Below are 22,429 nucleotides of genomic sequence, written 5' to 3' on the forward strand. Positions count from 1 at the left end.
GCGTTAATTTGCTCTTGGAAACGTAACTAAGGTTGTTCCTAAGAGCATGTTTGTTGTATCGGGTAATTTGTTCCACAGATTAATTTATTGCAAAGATGAACGAACTAATTAATTTGTTACAAGTATTGTCTAAGTAATAGTAAGTATATCGATAGCAAACGAGTGATCTGGCCATGTAATCAGATATAATCGCCATCATAACAACTAAAGAAGCTTCAAGAAGTCAGTACATCATTTGTTGTTCCATGGGTCTCGTAAATAAATGAAATCTTGCTACTTTTTTGAGAGTGGAAAACCAATTCCATGTCGAGTTGTAGGAAACGCAGCAAACAAGAGGCTGCATACCACTCCGACACCAATTGGTAATGTCGACAAAATCTCCTCCATCACTTCCGATGGTTTAGGATAGAAGCAGTTGACTACATTCTTGTCGACACCTGCTACTGCCACAAAAACTACCAACGACAAAAACCCATGAAAAACATCAATAAACCGCATCTTATACTCACTCGTCATCTCTCGTGGAACCTTAGTCAATCCATCAATAACCCAGAAACCTGACGAGGTCGCCACCCCATAGAAAACCTTCCCATTCTTATCACGAAAGCTATCACTAAAGCTCAACACAAAGCAAGAGATTCCACAAAGAAAAAGGAGGATCAACGTTAAAATCTGGTTAAATTGGGTCCGACATTTGCCTTCATGGGTGAAAACTGGAGCAAGGATCTGGAACGTGAGAACAGTGCCTGTGGGAAGAAGGTTGGCTAGATGAGCTGTGATCTTGAAGGTTTTCCGAACAGCCTTTTGTGTCACCGTCTACTTCTGCTTCCGTTCCAACATAGGTTCGTTCAGTTCATCATCTAGGCTCATTGTCATGCAGTTTTCGATGATTATATCTATGATCTCTAATGTCAATTTCTTCAATATCGGGAGTTTGATGTTAAAATTTGTATTATATATAGCGAGCTCTATATACATATAAGGACAACCAAAAGTGCAAAATGTGCAGAAAGTAAGTTGTGTGTGGCAACGTATGATGAATATATTTGAGAAAAGTCTTACGGTTTAAATATAAGACTTAAACACGAAAAATGGGGATCAAGCGTTATCTGTTAATTGTCGACTGTTTCTAGTTCAAGAAGGTTGTGAAATGAAGATTTGCATTTAATTGAGTATGTTACAAAACATCTGGCCTATTTTTTCAAATTTTTGTTTGTGGATGTATAACTATTAATATAAAAGTTCACCAATCACATTCAACTCGATTATGATATTGGATCGATTCGTTTTCTTTTTAATTGGTTTGTTCGCATGGAATGGCAAATTCAGAATCTATTGTTTTTTTTTCTTACCAAAATGGGTATCTCTTTGTAGTTATTTGGTTCCTTTTCTAGATTGTTGTTGGTTTATAAAATTCATGGATTTAATAAAAACTCGATTACGAGATATAAAGATTGTAAAGACGAAATATAAATGTCAAAAGATTTATACAATTTTGATTTGTGATTCGATTCTTAAGATGAGTTGCGTAGCCGGGTTTCCTTATTGTAGTCCGCACGGGCTTAAATCAACTATTAGCCTAGAAGGAAGAGAGTCATTCCGTCATAACTTATTCAACCCACTGTTACATCAATTTTTTTTTCTCTTCTTTATCATCCATTTATTCCAACCTACAACACCTTGAAACTCTATCTTTCACAACTCATTCAACCCATTTGCATAACCACTATTTTTTATTTAATTAAATAAAAAAATTATAAATAAAATAAAACATAACACTTTTTCTTTAAAAATAAACTTTTGCTTATTTTTTTATAAAAAAATCTAAAATAATTTGACAAACTAATTAGTTGTTGTCAAAGTAATTATTTGACAAACTAATCGACACAAAATTAATTACTCAAAATTGATTATTGTGATCCTTTGATTATTTGAGTGTTTATCAAATTGATTATGTATTTTATAAACAATTGAGAAAGAGGACACTTTTAACCCAACTGAGCCCAAAATTAAATACAGTGAAAAGAGAAGCGATTTTAGGATTCCAAAGAGAGGGCGCCTATCTTCTTAGACCGCAACGATCTAGGGTCTTTTCTTTCTTTACCTCCTTAAAATCATCAAAATCGAACCCTAAATTCCAACCGATCTTCACTCACTCATTTCTTTCATCTCCCTTAAATATTTCTGCAAAGATTTCCTTCAACAACAAAAGAAAGCATGGATTCTTCACGCATTTAACAAGAGGTTACGGGTTCACCAATCCGTTGCAGAGTAGTAAATCGTACAACTCGCTTCTCCCACCGACGACGGTACTACATCCCGGCGGTACTACACCCCGACCTAACTCGATCTCCAGCCTATTCCTGACTCCGTCCTCCCATATAGATATGTATAATATACATTGTATATATTGCTTTGTTAAATACTAGGTTAATATCCATTGAAACCACAGTCGAGAAAAAAAAATACTATTGATAATTTCAAATTGTAATTTTCAAAGATTAAACTTTTGTATGTAAGTTTATAAGGATTAATTAAAATTAATATACATATTTGTCATGAATATCCGATCTACGTTAAATTTTTTATATGAATGGCCCCTGTTACTTCTTTGGTGAAACTTAAAAAGCGTAATCATTAAACATAGATTTGCAAACAAAATTTTTTATATAAAGCTCAATGTCGTAATTATATAATTGTGAATTAAATTAATATGTAAAATTGTTTGAATATACAAATGCTCTTTATGTATAGATTAGATATAATGATCATATATAATGAAATATAAAATTTAATAGAATTAAAAAAAAAAATCAATCATAAAAATAACATTATTATGTTTAAAATTATAAAGTAAGATACTATTAAAAACATTCAAGAACACACAAAATGATAAAATAAATTACAAATCAAAATGATGAGTAAATATGTGTTACTAATGCTAAGGTTGTGTTTGACGTGTCACAACTACCTGATAAACTAACTTATTTTTCAAGTTCTTTTATGTTTTCGTATTTGACAAGTCAAAAGTAGCTTATAAGCTACTTATACTAGCTTTTTAGGAGTTTGTTTGTTTTTTTTTAATTTTCCAAATATATCCGTAAATTAATTATAGAAACAAATACTCTTAAATGTCCTTTTATGTAGTTTTATATATTTCAGTTAGTTTTACCAAACATCATTTTTTATCAGATAGTTTTTCAGCTATCAGCTAGCTTTTCAGCCAGTACGCCAAACATACCCTAAATAAAAGGTGTTATAAACATTTGTTTGGCACAAAGCTTTTGGAAGCGTTTGGGAGCTTCTAGTTTTTAGCTTTTGACAAAACGCTCTAGTTTAAACAAAAGTTTCGTTTGGCAGTACGAGCGTTTAGCTTTTTAGTTATAACAAAACACTCCGATTCTAAAAGCTACTTCATGTAGCTTTTAACAAAACGCTCCGAAGCTTTTGAAATCAATTTCCATATAATTACCCTTAAAAATATATTTATATATTTTTTATTTTTAATCAATTGTCCTTTTATGTAATTTTATATATTTCAAAAGCTTCCAGCTACTTTTTCCAAACATTCATATAACAAATAAAAGCTATAATTTACCGCTACCAGGTACCAGCTACACGCTACCAGCTACCCGCTACCAGCTAACCGCTACCCGCTTCCAGCTAACAGCAGTTTTGTCAAATACGCCCTAAGGATTTTGAATATATTATATGTTTGGTAGGCATGTTTTAAAATCAATGAATTCATTTAACTTAAATTTATTATTTGATTTATTTTTGTAGAATTTGAAATTTATAAAAACATTTAGATCTTTCAGTCGGAAAGGGGCGAGAATTAGGGGGTTGATAACAAGGATTTCAAAACCGAATCCTTTAATAGAATTAGATACCATTTTGCTAATCTAACATTGAATATTTTAATAGAATTAGATGCCATATAACTCATCGGTTCCTGATTTCTAGGCTTTAAGTTAAAAAAATTAAATGTTTACAAATTATAATTGTTGATTTTTATGGACAGATTACACGGATGAGTAATTGAGTGAGAAAAAAAGAATTACCACGATAAACTCACAAGTAACAAATGTTTGAGAATAAAATATACTCGTTTATTAGAATAAAGATTATTGTATTCGAATATTAAATTATAAATTTACAAATCATTACGTGAGATTCAACTTTTTTACTTGTTTTTTAAAAGTTTTAATCTCTAAGAACCGGTATCTTATGACCTATATGTTTGACTACTGTTTTTTAATATTCCTTTGATTCTTTCATTTGTGCCAACTTTATTCTTCATGGTGAATCATCTTTCTTTTTCTTTTAACTTCAAGGGTATTTTAATCGATTTTTAATTCCAGTAAACCAATAATATATGGTTCTTGAATTTGTGATGTGTTTGGTTGATACAATTTAGAATGAAATTGATTTTCTTTTGTAAAATTTTTATTAATAAAGAATTTATAATGTACATTTTAAAGAAGATTGGAAAGTTTGGAATTGACTGCTTGCCCTTTCTCATTGAACATCGACCAATATAAATACACAAATAATTCTTATAACTAAGGAAAGGATGTACACTATCAAATTGTAACATCCATAAAATTCGAGCCAATTTAAAATTTTTTAAATCATATAAAACCATTTAGTTATTACAATTTTTTTTTTCAAAATAGTTTAAACATCAGTGTTCCCATAAATCATAATCATCAATCGAAGAAGTGTACGGTCACGCCTTCGTCTTCCCGCGGTCATCCACTGAACCTAAAACAATAAACTGAAACTGTAAGCTCGAAGGCTTAGTGAGTTACCCCCAAAATACCAACCTCAACATTACCATAACCATATCATATAACAAACAAAAAACATCCATGCATCTCGAGTCTACAATGTGACTGGTCCGCCCGCACCGGGCCTTTAGTCTACCTGGTCCACTCTCTGAGTCTACAGTCTGACTGGACCGCCCACGCCGAGCCTTCAGTCTATCTGGCCCACTCTCCGAGCCTCGGAACGTCTGGACCGCCCTCTCGGGGCCTTCAGCCTATCCGGACCGCTCGTCGGGCCTTCGGCCTGACTATGTGTCCTCCGGGGTCTGCAGTCTATCCAGTCCGTCCTACATATGTTGGCCTACAACACAAAGCAGGACCCTCCTCAACCCAACGCCAATCAAACAACCATGTGCACATATAACAGATAATCACATAACAATCGAAAGACAAACAAACCGATCTAGCAGATCATCTAGCATAGTAACATCCTAACCAGGATACCGACCTAACCGGCCACTAACATAGCATCATCCTATATACCAGGATACCGACCTAACCTGGTCACTAAACATAATATCATCCTAACTAACAGGATATTGATCTAACAGATCAATAAACATATTAAACAAACCAATATACAGTCCGAGAAAGGGCTGGCCTTGGTGCCTTAGACCCTATTGATATAGTGAGTATAACTCACCTCGCAAGTAGTGTTGTTGCACCGAAAACCTCTGATCGCTGTCTCACCGGAAAACCCAAACTATCACATAATAAATGTCGAGTTAATACACAACATAACAGTCTTGGCTAAGGGGTCCACTCAATCCATCATTTCCATTCTCTTTTATTTGGCCAATGCCCAATTCCAAGTCCATAACCTTGAAAGTCTTTATGCAAGGCCCATTATTGGCCCAATTTACTAAATTGGGCCCAACTTCCTTATTGGGCTTAACCGCATTCTCCGCTATCACCAAAACTGGTCCAAAACATATCTACTTAGAAATTCCAGCTAGGCTCAAACCCAAAGCCCAAATCACCAAAAGTCCACAGAAGGCGTACATTGGGCGTACCCTAAGACTACACGGGGCGTACACGAGTCTCGCATTGACTGGAAAACGGGGTCATTGACTTAATACGTTGGGCGTACAGAACCTTACGTTGTGCGTACGCAGGGTTTCACCAAAACCCTAATAAGTGCTTAATGGCTTAAGCACTTAAGCCCAAACTCCAGAACTAGTGACCAAATGTGCCTAGGACTCATAAAGTCTCGAACATTATTACTTTGTGTTGGGTTTTTGGTATTATACATCCTATGGTGCACATACAACCCTAAATACCTTGGATCTATGTTTTCTCTAATTATACATGCAAATGGTTTCCAAGGCATTCAACCTATAACTAGCATACATTTGACATTAACCATATAAGATACTAGTTAGGATGACATACCTTTTGATGGATCTTGAAGTCTTGGTGTATTTGGCCTTAAAGAGCTTAGCCCCAATAGTGTGGAAGCCTCAAATGAAGTCACAACACATCATGGACAAAGGTAGAACTTGAGAGAGAATTCCATGCACCCAAAAACACCCATGAACTCCAAGAATGACTCAAGTGGCGTTTTTTAGGCTAAGAGCATGTATTTATATGTATGGATTCCAAGGGTCATGGGTATAACCCAAATCCATACCCATGAGTTTTATGATCCATGGTTCATGTGACCCAACTCTTTATGTATCCATACAAAAACTTGGTCCAACATGGATCATAAGCCCAACACATATAAATATAACTAATTATCATAATTAGTCCCCATAGATTTAATTAGTCTCTTTTGATCACTAAATTAATTCCAAATTAAATCTTGATCAATACTAATTAAAACATATGATTTCATATTAATATATTATAACTTATAATATATTAATAAACCATAAATTACCTTCTCTCAAAAGTCCATCCTAACAAATTTTCCTGATGATATGCAACCCAAATGGACCATGCTACACTCGGTTTGAGTACATACCAATAATAGTTATGGGGTTAGACATCTAATCCAACAGTCTCCCACTTTGATAAGTCTAAAACTATCATTGCAAGTATGACTTCATAACCCGACTAGCAATCGTAACTCTTAAAGCCGCTGTCGAACTCTGAACAAATCAATGACATGTTCATTAGATAAGGGATCGTATACTCCTCCATTCTACATATCATATGGACTGATACATGGATTATAATCATTCTCTCTGTCCATTTGTTGTTTCCCGATTTCCGATTTATGACGACTGACTGATTGAACAAATCAAATCAGTCATGGCTTGGCCAAGCACTCACAAGTTTCATCATTAAATCATCGATGGGCCCACAAATATCGCTTTTATCCCTTTAAGGATAAAAGGAATGGATAAACTTCGACTCATATGGCTTGTTATACTGCTTGTTGAATCATAGACAAATGCGCGTTTTATAACATTGAGTTACCAATGCGTTTTCGTGCAATCAATGTATAACCAACTCATAGTAACAACTCATATCTCTAGGTTTGAAGAATATAGGATACTATCGTCTCATGATCACTCGTGATAAAATCCATGAAGTGATTCAAATGAGCGTGGGTTTAATCCAATACTCAGAACTTATGAGTACTCATGAGTGTTGTAACAACTCTTGCTATGTCCAACATCCTAGACATCTACAAGCCAACTCATGACAGTCTTGATTTAATACCTACTTCCATTGTATTAACGACTGTGGATGGTTTGAATAACTTAGTCATTGGAGAAGAATGGCCTAGTTATTTTGGAAGTCAAAACATGCAAAGTGAAACATAAGAATAATACTAATCCTATATGGCCCCAACACTTTGAGAGTAAATAAAACACCTTTTATCTAAGCACCATATTGATTACTCATTATTCAATGTTTCGATTTTATCAACTTTATACTTGAATTTAAAAAACACTAGTTGTCCCATGTTCCAAGCATGTACACTATGTTTTTCTAAACACCAGTTATGCCATACACAAAGTATGCACACTATGTTTGTTTACGATCCTTAGTTTGTGAAATAGATCGATTGAATATAATTCCAATGATTCTCATTTCACACTCCCAAAATCCTTATCGAAAAATGTAAGAATTCCAAATTCCTGCCATTTACCGAAATATGTTAGATTTTAAACTTATATGCACTGATCTTCTGTAATGATTATGCACAAAGTCACAAAGACTTGTCACCAGACATTACAGATTATTCCAATGGAGATCAACTCCATGGAAACGAAGTCTCATATTCAAAGTACATTGCTTTGAACATCCCTCTTGCATTAAGTTTTCTAATCTTACACAGATTGAATAATTCCACCTATGAGAATATTTCCATATTCCCATTTTGACAATCACTTCTGAACAAGAGTTGCCTCTTTTCAGAATATGTCAATATGGTCCTTCCAAAATTAACACTATACTTCCAACTGTCCCTGAGAAACCAATCTTTGGTAAACCTTAGATTCTCTTCGACAATTGTTTAATCATTTTAGTCATATCCAATTCTAGACCTTTTCCCTTCTTAATGCCCTAGGCATTTGGAAAATTTAGAAAGGATAAATATTATAGCACATGTAATCGATCATATACTCAAAGCATAAGAGACACGATTCATGCTATAAAATTTTTATTTGCAATGTTCTCAAAATTTGAATATGAGGAGGGATATCATAATCATAATCGAATTTTGAGAACACAATATATAGAATTTTCTTATGTGGAACCATTCCAACATAAAATTCATATATATATATATATATATATATATATATATATATATATATATATATATATATATCTTTGACTAAAGGTGATTAAAATCTCAATCTAAGCTTTTAGAATTGAAATGAAGTATATCCTCTCCCTTAATTATAGCAAAACAACTTTTCCAACCCCTACAACTTCAAGAATTGAAACTTTGTTTTCTATAATTAACATTGCTAACTTGCAATACTTATCATAATTATCATGCTCCTACTAACATGATGATTATTAGCATAACACTTATGCTCCCACTAGCTTTGACATGTATCAGAAAACAGATGGACTTCTAGAAGTCAATACTTTATTGACTTTCTTACTAATGTTCAGATTTCTTATATAAGATTGCTTTGACAAGACTTTATCAAAATCATACACCTTTTCTTAGATAGCTCACATGTGTGTCTAAACAATTTAAGAACTATGAAAATGGATGTCGTAATCATAGTCTCAATTTTTTAGACCTTTTCCATTTCTCATAAGTCCATGTTAGTGTGCCGGTTAACCACGCACGCTCCACTAACGACTTTGAGAATGCAAAGATCACAATTGCTATCTACTTCAAAATCTACTTAGTGAAAGCGTTTCCTCACCATCATTTTAATGAATTGGAGAGAAACCTTATGACACTTAGATTTTTTATGGTGTAAGTGTTCCTATCCATGTGAATTTTTCATAACCTTAATCACAAGAATATGTCAACACAATAGGTTACAAACCTCAAGTTGTGTGCTAGTGATTAACAATAGGTTTACTCTTGATTAGTTCTTGAAACTATTCAAGATCTTTAAGACTCCCGATGTCCTCTTGACATATAAGATTCTTTTTGTCAAGAACCATTCCTTCACAAAACAAATATTCAAGAGTTAGTGCAGATTCTTATCAAGTTAAACGTTTCTCACAATTGGTCTTAGTTGGTCTTTGTCTTAATCAAAACATCACAACTTACCAATTTCAAATATACTAGAGTAAGAAAACATTTTACTCTACATTTGACAAGTGTTTTAAACCTTTCTTAAGATTATGTCACTCAAGTTACAATCTTATAGTATGACTCTAAGATTTGATTTTGGAACGAAGTACGATTTATCTTTTGATTTAACCATTTCAACAATTCATGATTCTTCTCCTTAGTCAAACAACTGCACTAATGTGTCCTTAGAGAATTAATTGTGATATGGTTTCATAATCACTAATATAGTCATAAAACAATATACTCAAGTACTCTCCCATCTCTTTAAATTGGAGAAACTTTTATCTTTCTGCCTTATTTGATTCTTCTCATCCAGTATGCCATACATTGAAACTTTTCCAATGTTTAAGAATTACACTTAAACTTGTAAGCATAACCATATTTACTAAACTTTAGTAAATCATAACAAATAATCGTATTGACCTTTGTGGTGAACCTGATCAGCGCACAACCAAGTGTACCCAATCCTTTAGTCCTTCACTCGACTCACACATACATGTGAACAAGGTCTTAGTCTTAATTTACCAAAGATGAAAATTCTCATTCATCACACAATACAACTTTCATGATTCCAAGTTTCTATCCAACTGAAACTTAGGTGATGAGAATCTTTCCTTATTTGGTAAATTATGACACTACCATAAATGAAAGAATCATATTTTATTTTCCAATATTGCTTTCAATGGAAACATATAAACAACAATTTTTCACAAATGCCATGGTAAGGATACTTAAAATAAATAAATCATTTTATTTTATTTTATTTTAAAACTTGCGGAAAAATCGTATCCTTACAATGCAAATACATATGAAAACTATGTTGATATCTATTCCTAAGCAATCTATCGTAACTCTTAAGCTGTTGCTCAAAATTCTGATCACCGAACCATTTTCACGATCAGAATCAACATACACTTTCTTTAAGCTTCCTTTGATTTTCTAGAACATCAAAATGTAATTAGATTACATTATGTATTAAGAATCTCGAAAAGATACTTAATAGATTTAGATAATAGACTTTACCTGAAGTAGAGTCTAACTTTTGACTTTACCAGATCTTTCAGGTAAATCTGGCAGCTTCGCAACCAATGTCCTTTCTTTTGGAAAAAGAAACATATGGACTCTTTGGAAATGGTACATGAGTCTATCTCAGACTTATGCTTTCTCTTTACCATTAGGTCAAATGACTTTACCATGGTCGATCCCTTTCCATTAGGAAGAGAGAGCTTTTCTGTACTTCTAATGTTACCATTGTCAATGTCCATGGAAGTTGATCTTCCAATTAAATTTTGCTTTACCAGTGCCCCTAATCATTGCTGATTTAGCAGCATCAAGCAAATAGGTAAGATCATTAAGGGTCATGTCTTGATCTGTCATCAGGGTGTGACTGAAGAACCAAGTCAACAGCCAGCTACCTCGAGACTTCGACACCCGACTCTCCCAGCTTGCCAATAGGGATTGAGTGACCTTGAACTTTTCAAGTATTTGAACTTGTGGGATAGGGAGAATAATTGGAGGAGGTGGAGGAAGTGAAGCATGATTTCCAGTCCCATTAATGCACAACAAAGGGATTAATCTTTCACCTTGATTGCCATGTGGGATATCATCTTCAATAGGAAAGCTTGTTCCTAATGATTTGGGAAGACCATAGTTGTCTTAACTAGACATCTATAATGGGAGAAATTCAAGTTTACTTGATTTAAAGTCCTTAATATAACACCCAATATGAAATATTAAGGCTAGGATCCAACAACCTATTTATAACCGGAAGAGGGATGCCGTAATCCAAGCTATAAAATAGTTGAAGGTAGGTAAATGACGATTTACCAATTTCCACCATGAAAATGAAATATAATTAAGTTTTAATTGGATTTGAAACTCCTAGATCTTTTGAGATACATTGAACTTTCAATGGCATGTTTGAATCTCGATTGTGCCCTCTCAAGTTTGTGACTGGGATGCTGAGGATCACCAAACAAGGTGTGAATAACCATGTAAATTGACTTGTTACCCTCAACTTTATCACTTAATTGATGTGCCGGTTAACCACACACGCTCCACCAATCTATGATAAAATTGAGTTACCCTTCGCCACACATTGTTAGTCCCATGTTAGTGTGCCGATTAACTACACACGCTCCACTAATGACTTAACAAAGGTCCAAAGTGTAATTTCATGGGTTAGCACCATTTCACATTTTCCTAAGTAACAAATATTGAGAATTTATAAGTGTTTAGTTACTTAATATTTATCATTATACTTTTAATAAAGGGAGAATTATAGTCTTTATCCTACCCGTTCGGCTAACGACCCTCCACCAGTCAAGGAAGCGGTGGGTGAGAGTGGACATCCATTAAACTGTCATTTTATAGGTAGTAACCTTATACCCCCTTATAGACCGGCTTCGTGAATGAGGCCTACTAATGGTAAGATTGTCTTTATCTTATACATATCTATATAATTAAAATTATAATAATACTATAAGGGTTGAATTTTAAACTTTTAAAATTCTAGGGCTTTATTTGGAATTAAAGCATTCATAAGTAAATCTTTACAAATTCCAAAACTTGAGGGCAAGTTTTGAAACTATTCAAAACTCTTTGATTTTCATAACTTATGATTTTAATTAAAGTTTTAGAGACTTAAATGAAGAGACTCTTGAACATCCATCACTTGAGGAGAAGTTATGGAGTTCATAAAAACTATTTATGAGAAAAAGACTCTTCATTTTGTAACCTATGGCATTATTTATGCGTTTTAAGAATCATAAATGTGTCTTTTCATATAACTTGAGGACAAGTTACAAAAACACATTTTATGAACAATTTGTAGATTAATTTGGATTGAAAACAACTAGCACAAACTTTTTTCATTAATCTAAATTAACTAATAAAACAAGGTAACACGAAAAAACTCTTGTAGTAAAGTGACTCAAATTTTACAAATAATTATTTTTCCATAAAATCAAGTAATTATCTTAAAATTTGACTAACTTCATGTTTTTTTCCTTTTTGTTTTCAACTTTGAAAATCAAACATTTGCATCAAATATAATAGAAAACAACTAATGACTCTAATACCGCTGTTGAGTTTTTGGTATAATACATCCTGTGGTGCACATACAACCCTAAATACCTTGGATCTACGTTTTCACTAATTATACATGCAAATGGTTTCCAAGGCATTCAACATATAACTAGCATACATTTGACATAACCATACAAGATACTAGTTAGGATAACATACCTTTTGATGGAGCTTGAAGTCTTGGTGTATTTGGCCTTAAAGAGCTTAGCTCCAATAGTGTGGGAGCCTCAAATGAAGTCACAACATATCATTGACAAAGGTAGAACTTGAGAGAGAATTCCATGCACCTAAAACACCCATGAACTCCAAGAATGACTCAAGTGGCGTTTTTGAGGCTAAGAGCATGTATTTATATGTATGGATTCCAAGGGTCATGGCTATAACCCAAATCCATACCCATGGGTTTTATGATCCATGGTTCATGTGGCCCAACTCTTTATGTATCCATACATAGACTTGGTCCAACATGGATCATAAGCCCAACACATATAAATATAACTAATTATCATAATTAGTCCCCATAGATTTAATTAGTCTCTTTTGATCACTAAATTAATTCCAAATTAAATCTTGATCAATACTAATTAAAACATATGATTTCATATTAATATATTATAACTTATAATATATTAATAAACCATAAATTACCTTCTCTCAAAAGTCCATCCTAACAAATTTTCCTGATGATATGCAACCCAAATGGACCATGCTACACTCGGTTTGAGTACATACCAATAATAGTTATGGGGTTAGACATCTAATCCAACAGTCTCCCACTTTGATAAGTCTAAAACTATCATTGCAAGTATGACTTCATAACCCGACTAGCAATCGTAACTCTTAAAGCCGCTGTCGAACTCTGAACAAATCAATGACATGTTCATTAGATAAGGGATCGTATACTCCTCCATTCTACATATCATATGGACTGATACATGGATTATAATCATTCTCTCTGTCCATTTGTTGTTTCCCGATTTCCGATTTATGACGACTGACTGATTGAACAAATCAAATCAGTCATGGCTTGGCCAAGCACTCACAAGTTTCATCATTAAATCATCGATGGGCCCACAAATATCGCTTTTATCCCTTTAAGGATAAAAGGAATGGATAAACTTCGACTCATATGGCTTGTTATACTGCTTGTTGAATCATAGACAAATGCGCGTTTTATAACATTGAGTTACCAATGCGTTTTCGTGCAATCAATGTATAACCAACTCATAGTAACAACTCATATCTCTAGGTTTGAAGAATATAGGATACTATCGTCTCATGATCACTCGTGATAAAATCCATGAAGTGATTCAAATGAGCGTGGGTTTAATCCAATACTCAGAACTTATGAGTACTCATGAGTGTTGTAACAACTCTTGCTATGTCCAACATCCTAGACATCTACAAGCCAACTCATGACAGTCTTGATTTAATACCTACTTCCATTGTATTAACGACTGTGGATGGTTTGAATAACTTAGTCATTGGAGAAGAATGGCCTAGTTATTTTGGAAGTCAAAACATGCAAAGTGAAACATAAGAATAATACTAATCCTATATGGCCCCAACACTTTGAGAGTAAATAAAACACCTTTTATCTAAGCACCATATTGATTACTCATTATTCAATGTTTCGATTTTATCAACTTTATACTTGAATTTAAAAAACACTAGTTGTCCCATGTTCCAAGCATGTACACTATGTTTTTCTAAACACCAGTTATGCCATACACAAAGTATGCACACTATGTTTGTTTACGATCCTTAGTTTGTGAAATAGATCGATTGAATATAATTCCAATGATTCTCATTTCACACTCCCAAAATCCTTATCGAAAAATGTAAGAATTCCAAATTCCTGCCATTTACCAAAATATGTTAGATTTTAAACTTATATGCACTGATCTTCTGTAATGATTATGCACAAAGTCACAAAGACTTATCACCAGACATTACAGCTTATTCCAATGGAGATCAACTCCATGGAAACGAAGTCTCATATTCAAAGTACATTGCTTTGAACATCCCTCTTGCATTAAGTTTTCTAATCTTACACAGATTGAATAATTCCACCTATGAGAATATTTCCATATTCCCATTTTGACAATCACTTCTGAACAAGAGTTGCCTCTTTTCAGAATATGTCAATATGGTCCTTCCAAAATTAACACTATACTTCCAACTGTCCCTGAGAAACCAATCTTTGGTAAACCTTAGATTCTCTTCGACAATTGTTTAATCATTTTAGTCATATCCAATTCTACAGCTTTTCCCTTCTTAATGCCCTAGGCATTTGGAAAATTTCGAAAGGATAAATATTATAGCACATGTAATCGATCATATACTCAAAGCATATGAGACACGATTCATGCTATAAAATTTTTATTTGCAATGTTCTCAAAATTTGAATATGAGGAGGGATATCATAATCATAATCGAATTTTGAGAACACAATATATAGAATTTTCTTATGTGGAACCATTCCAACATAAAATTCATATATATATAGATATATATATATATATAGATATATATATATATATATATATATATATATATATCTTTGACTAAAGGTGATTAAAATCTCAATCTAAGCTTTTAGAAATGAAATGAAGTATATCCTCTCCCTTAATTATAGCAAAACAACTTTTCCAACCCCTACAACTTCAAGAATTGAAACTTTGTTTTCTATAATTAACATTGCTAACTTGCAATACTTATCATAATTATCATGCTCCTACTAACATGATGATTATTAGCATAACACTTATGCTCCCACTAGCTTTGACATGTATCAGAAAACAGATGGACTTCTAGAAGTCAATACTTTATTGACTTTCTTACTAATGTTCAGATTTCTTATATAAGATTGCTTTGACAAGACTTTATCAAAATCATACACCTTTTCTTAGATAGCTCACATGTGTGTCTAAACAATTTAAGAACTATGAAAATGGATGTCGTAATCATAGTCTCAATTTTTTAGACCTTTTCCATTTCTCATAAGTCCATGTTAGTGTGTCGGTTAACCACGCACGCTCCACTAACGACTTTGAGAATTCAAAGATCACAATTGCTATCTACTTCAAAATCTACTTAGTGAAAGCGTTTCCTCACCATCATTTTAATGAATTGGAGAGAAACCTTATGACACTTAGATTTTTTATGGTGTAAGTGTTCCTATCCATGTGAATTTTTCATAACCTTAATCACAAGAATATGTCAACACAATAGGTTACAAACCTCAAGTTGTGTGCTAGTGATTAACAATAGGTTTACTCTTGATTAGTTCTTGAAACTATTCAAGATCTTTAAGACTCCCGATGTCCTCTTGACATATAAGATTCTTTTTGTCAAGAACCATTCCTTGACAAAATAAATATTCAAGAGTTAGTGCAGATTCTTATCAAGTTAAACGTTTCTCACAATTGGTCTTAGTTGGTCTTTGTCTTAATCAAAACATCACAACTTACCAATTTCAAATATACTAGAGTAAGAAAACATTTTACTCTACATTTGACAAGTGTTTTAAACCTTTCTTAAGATTATGTCACTCAAGTTACAATCTTATAGTATGACTCTAAGATTTGATTTTGGAACGAAGTACGATTTATCTTTTGATTTAACCATTTCAACAATTCATGATTCTTCTCCTTAGTCAAACAACTGCACTAATGTGTCCTTAGAGAATTAATTGTGATATGGTTTCATAATCACTAATATAGTCATAAAACAATATACTCAAGTACTCTCCCATCTCTTTAAAGTGGAGAAACTTTTATCTTTCTGCCTTATTTGATTCTTCTCATCCAGTATGCCATACATTGAAACTTTTCCAATGTTTAAGAATTACACTTAAACTTGTAAGCATAACCATATTTACTAAACTTTAGTAAATCATAACAAATAATCGTATTGACCTTTGTGGTGAACCTGATCAGCGCACAACCAAGTGTACCCAATCCTTTAGTCCTTCACTCGACTCACACATACATGTGAACAAGGTCTTAGTCTTAATTTACCAAAGATGAAAATTCTCATTCATCACACAATACAACTTTCATGATTCCAAGTTTCTATCCAACTGAAACTTAGGTGATGAGAATCTTTCCTTATTTGGTAAATTATGACACTACCATAAATGAAAGAATCATATTTTAGTTTCCAATATTGCTTTCAATGGAAACATATAAACAACAATTTTTCACAAATGCCATGGTAAGGATACTTAAAATAAATAAATCATTTTATTTTATTTTATTTTAAAACTTGCGGAAAAATCGTATCCTTACAATGCAAATACATATGAAAACTATGTTGATATCTATTCCTAAGCAATCTATCGTAACTCTTAAGCTGTTGCTCAAAATTCTGATCACCGAACCATTTTCACGATCAGAATCAACATACACTTTCTTTAAGCTTCCTTTGATTTTCTAGAACATCAAAATGTAATTAGATTACATTATGTATTAAGAATCTCGAAAAGATACTTAATAGATTTAGATAATAGACTTTACCTGAAGTAGAGTCTAACTTTTGACTTTACCAGATCTTTTAGGTAAATCTGGCAGCTTCGCAACCAATGTCCTTTCTTTTGGAAAAAGAAACATATGGACTCTTTGGAAATGGTACATGAGTCTATCTCAGACTTATGCTTTCTCTTTACCATTAGGTCAAATGACTTTACCATGGTCGATCCCTTTCCATTAGGAAGAGAGAGCTTTTCTGTACTTCTAATGTTACCATTGTCAATGTCCATGGAAGTTGATCTTCCAATTAAATTTTGCTTTACCAGTGCCCCTAATCATTGCTGATTTAGCAGCATCAAGCAAATAGGTAAGATCATTAAGGGTCATGTCTTGATCTGTCATCAGGGTGTGACTGAAGAACCAAGTCAACAGCCAGCTACCTCGAGACTTCGACACCCGACTCTCCCAGCTTGCCAATAGGGATTGAGTGACCTTGAACTTTTCAAGTATTTGAACTTGTGGGATAGGGAGAATAATTGGAGGAGGTGGAGGAAGTGAAGCATGATTTCCAGTCCCATTAATGCACAACAAAGGGATTAATCTTTCACCTTGATTGCCATGTGGGATATCATCTTCAATAGGAAAGCTTGTTCCTAATGATTTGGGAAGACCATAGTTGTCTTAACTAGACATCTATAATGGGAGAAATTCAAGTTTACTTGATTTAAAGTCCTTAATATAACACCCAATATGAAATATTAAGGCTAGGATCCAACAACCTATTTATAACCGGAAGAGGGATGCCGTAATCCAAGCTATAAAATAGTTGAAGGTAGGTAAATGACGATTTACCAATTTCCACCATGAAAATGAAATATAATTAAGTTTTAATTGGATTTGAAACTCCTAGATCTTTTGAGATACATTGAACTTTCAATGGCATGTTTGAATCTCGATTGTGCCCTCTCAAGTTTGTGACTGGGATGCTGAGGATCACCAAACAAGGTGTGAATAACCATGTAAATTGACTTGTTACCCTCAACTTTATCACTTAATTGATGTGCCGGTTAACCACACACGCTCCACCAATCTATGATAAAATTGAGTTACCCTTCGCCACACATTGTTAGTCCCATGTTAGTGTGCCGATTAACTACACACGCTCCACTAATGACTTAACAAAGGTCCAAAGTGTAATTTCATGGGTTAGCACCATTTCACATTTTCCTAAGTAACAAAGATTGAGAATTTATAAGTGTTTAGTTACTTAATATTTATCATTATACTTTTAATAAAGGGAGAATTATAGTCTTTATCCTACCCGTTCGGCTAATGACCCTCCACCAGTCAAGGAAGCGGTGGGTGAGAGTGGACATCCATTAAACTGTCATTTTATAGGTAGTAACCTTATACCCCCTTATAGACCGGCTTCGTGAATGAGGCCTACTAATGGTAAGATTGTCTTTATCTTATACATATCTATATAATTAAAATTATAATAATACTATAAGGGTTGAATTTTAAACTTTTAAAATTCTAGGGCTTTATTTGGAATTAAAGCATTCATAAGTAAATCTTTACAAATTCCAAAACTTGAGGGCAAGTTTTGAAACTATTCAAAACTCTTTGATTTTCATAACTTATGATTTTAATTAAAGTTTTAGAGACTTAAATGAAGAGACTCTTGAACATCCATAACTTGAGAAGTTATGGAGTTCATAAAAACTATTTATGAGAAAAAGACTCTTCATTTTGTAACCTATGGCATTATTTATGCGTTTTAAGAATCATAAATGTGTCTTTTCATATAACTTGAGGACAAGTTACAAAAACACATTTTATGAACAATTTGTAGATTAATTTGGATTGAAAACAACTAGCACAAACTTTTTTCATTAATCTAAATTAACTAATAAAACAAGGTAACACGAAAAAACTCTTGTAGTAAAGTGACTCAAATTTTACAAATAATTATTTTTCCATAAAATCAAGTAATTATCTTAAAATTTGACAAACTTCATGTTTTTTTCCTTTTTGTTTTCAACTTTGAAAATCAAACATTTGCATCAAATATAATAGAAAACAACTAATGACTCTAATACCGCTGTTGAGTTTTTGGTATAATACATCCTGTGGTGCACATACAACCCTAAATACCTTGGATCTACGTTTTCACTAATTATACATGCAAATGGTTTCCAAGGCATTCAACATATAACTAGCATACATTTGACATAACCATACAAGATACTAGTTAGGATAACATACCTTTTGATGGAGCTTGAAGTCTTGGTGTATTTGGCCTTAAAGAGCTTAGCTCCAATAGTGTGGGAGCCTCAAATGAAGTCACAACACATCATTGACAAAGGTAGAACTTGAGAGAGAATTCCATGCACCTAAAACACCCATGAACTCCAAGAATGACTCAAGTGGCGTTTTTGAGGCTAAGAGCATGTATTTATATGTATGGATTCCAAGGGTCATGGCTATAACCCAAATCCATACCCATGGGTTTTATGATCCATGGTTCATGTGGCCCAACTCTTTATGTATCCATACATAGACTTGGTCCAACATGGATCATAAGCCCAACACATATAAATATAACTAATTATCATAATTAGTCCCCATAGATTTAATTAGTCTCTTTTGATCACTAAATTAATTCCAAATTAAATCTTGATCAATACTAATTAAAACATATGATTTCATATTAATATATTATAACTTATTATATTAATAAACCATAAATTACCTTCTCTCAAAAGTCCATCCTAACAAATTTTCCTGATGATATGCAACCCAAATGGACCATGCTACACTCGGTTTGAGTACATACCAATAATAGTTATGGGGTTAGACATCTAATCCAACAGTCTCCCACTTTGATAAGTCTAAAACTATCATTGCAAGTATGACTTCATAACCCGACTAGCAATCGTAACTCTTAAAGCCGCTGTCGAACTCTGAACAAATCAATGACATGTTCATTAGATAAGGGATCGTATACTCCTCCATTCTACATATCATATGGACTGATACATGGATTATAATCATTCTCTCTGTCCATTTGTTGTTTCCCGATTTCCGATTTATGACGACTGACTGATTGAACAAATCAAATCAGTCATGGCGTGGCCAAGCACTCACAAGTTTCATCATTAAATCATCGAGGGGCCCACAAATATCGCTTTTATCCCTTTAAGGATAAAAGGAATGGATAAACTTCGACTCATATGGCTTGTTATACTGCTTGTTGAATCATAGACAAATGCGCGTTTTATAACATTGAGTTACCAATGCGTTTTCGTGCAATCAATGTATAACCAACTCATAGTAACAACTCATATCTCTAGGTTTGAAGAATATAGGATACTATCGTCTCATGATCACTCGTGATAAAATCCATGAAGTGATTCAAATGAGCGTGGGTTTAATCCAATACTCAGAACTTATGAGTACTCATGAGTGTTGTAACAACTCTTGCTATGTCCAACATCCTAGACATCTACAAGCCAACTCATGACAGTCTTGATTTAATACCTACTTCCATTGTATTAACGACTGTGGATGGTTTGAATAACTTAGTCATTGGAGAAGAATGGCCTAGTTATTTTGGAAGTCAAAACATGCAAAGTGAAACATAAGAATAATACTAATCCTATATGGCCCCAACACTTTGAGAGTAAATAAAACACCTTTTATCTAAGCACCATATTGATTACTCATTATTCAATGTTTCGATTTTATCAACTTTATACTTGAATTTAAAAAACACTAGTTGTCCCATGTTCCAAGCATGTACACTATGTTTTTCTAAACACCAGTTATGCCATACACAAAGTATGCACACTATGTTTGTTTACGATCCTTAGTTTGTGAAATAGATCGATTGAATATAATTCCAATGATTCTCATTTCACACTCCCAAAATCCTTATCGAAAAATGTAAGAATTCCAAATTCCTGCCATTTACCAAAATATGTTAGATTTTAAACTTATATGCACTGATCTTCTGTAATGATTATGCACAAAGTCACAAAGACTTGTCACCAGACATTACAGCTTATTCCAATGGAGATCAACTCCATGGAAACGAAGTCTCATATTCAAAGTACATTGCTTTGAACATCCCTCTTGCATTAAGTTTTCTAATCTTACACAGATTGAATAATTCCACCTATGAGAATATTTCCATATTCCCATTTTGACAATCACTTCTGAACAAGAGTTGCCTCTTTTCAGAATATGTCAATATGGTCCTTCCAAAATTAACACTATACTTCCAACTGTCCCTGAGAAACCAATCTTTGGTAAACCTTAGATTCTCTTCGACAATTGTTTAATCATTTTAGTCATATCCAATTCTACACCTTTTCCCTTCTTAATGCCCTAGGCATTTGGAAAATTTAGAAAGGATAAATATTATAGCACATGTAATCGATCATATACTCAAAGCATATGAGACACGATTCATGCTATAAAATTTTTATTTGCAATGTTCTCAAAATTTGAATATGAGGAGGGATATCATAATCATAATCGAATTTTGAGAACACAATATATAGAATTTTCTTATGTGGAACCATTCCAACATAAAATTCATATAGATATAGATATATATATATATATATATATCTTTGACTAAAGGTGATTAAAATCTCAATCTAAGCTTTTAGAAATGAAATGAAGTATATCCTCTCCCTTAATTATAGCAAAACAACTTTTCCAACCCCTACAACTTCAAGAATTGAAACTTTGTTTTCTATAATTAACATTGCTAACTTGCAATACTTATCATAATTATCATGCTCCTACTAACATGATGATTATTAGCATAACACTTATGCTCCCACTAGCTTTGACATGTATCAGAAAACAGATGGACTTCTAGAAGTCAATACTTTATTGACTTTCTTACTAATGTTCAGATTTCTTATATAAGATTGCTTTGACAAGACTTTATCAAAATCATACACCTTTTCTTAGATAGCTCACATGTGTGTCTAAACAATTTAAGAACTATGAAAATGGATGTCGTAATCATAGTCTCAATTTTTTAGACCTTTTCCATTTCTCATAAGTCCATGTTAGTGTGTCGGTTAACCACGCACGCTCCACTAACGACTTTGAGAATGCAAAGATCACAATTGCTATCTACTTCAAAATCTACTTAGTGAAAGCGTTTCCTCACCATCATTTTAATGAATTGGAGAGAAACCTTATGACACTTAGATTTTTTATGGTGTAAGTGTTCCTATCCATGTGAATTTTTCATAACCTTAATCACAAGAATATGTCAACACAATAGGTTACAAACC

General features: G+C 33.1%; 1 protein-coding gene across 1 annotated transcript in view; it reads right to left on the bottom strand.

The window, feature by feature from the left end:
- Positions 1-273: 273 nt before the first annotated feature.
- The window catches only part of LOC111906693 (protein DMP4-like), a 73,461-nt gene continuing 51,305 nt past the window's right edge, over positions 274-22,429 (bottom strand). The window contains exon 3 of the mRNA XM_023902463.1: positions 274-816. Within this exon, the coding sequence (XP_023758231.1) occupies positions 274-816 (543 nt within the window). The remainder of the gene's footprint in view (positions 817-22,429) is intronic.

The sequence above is a fragment of the Lactuca sativa genome, chromosome 8, assembly GCF_002870075.4.
Source record: "Lactuca sativa cultivar Salinas chromosome 8, Lsat_Salinas_v11, whole genome shotgun sequence".
NCBI classification, from domain to species: domain Eukaryota; kingdom Viridiplantae; phylum Streptophyta; class Magnoliopsida; order Asterales; family Asteraceae; genus Lactuca; species Lactuca sativa.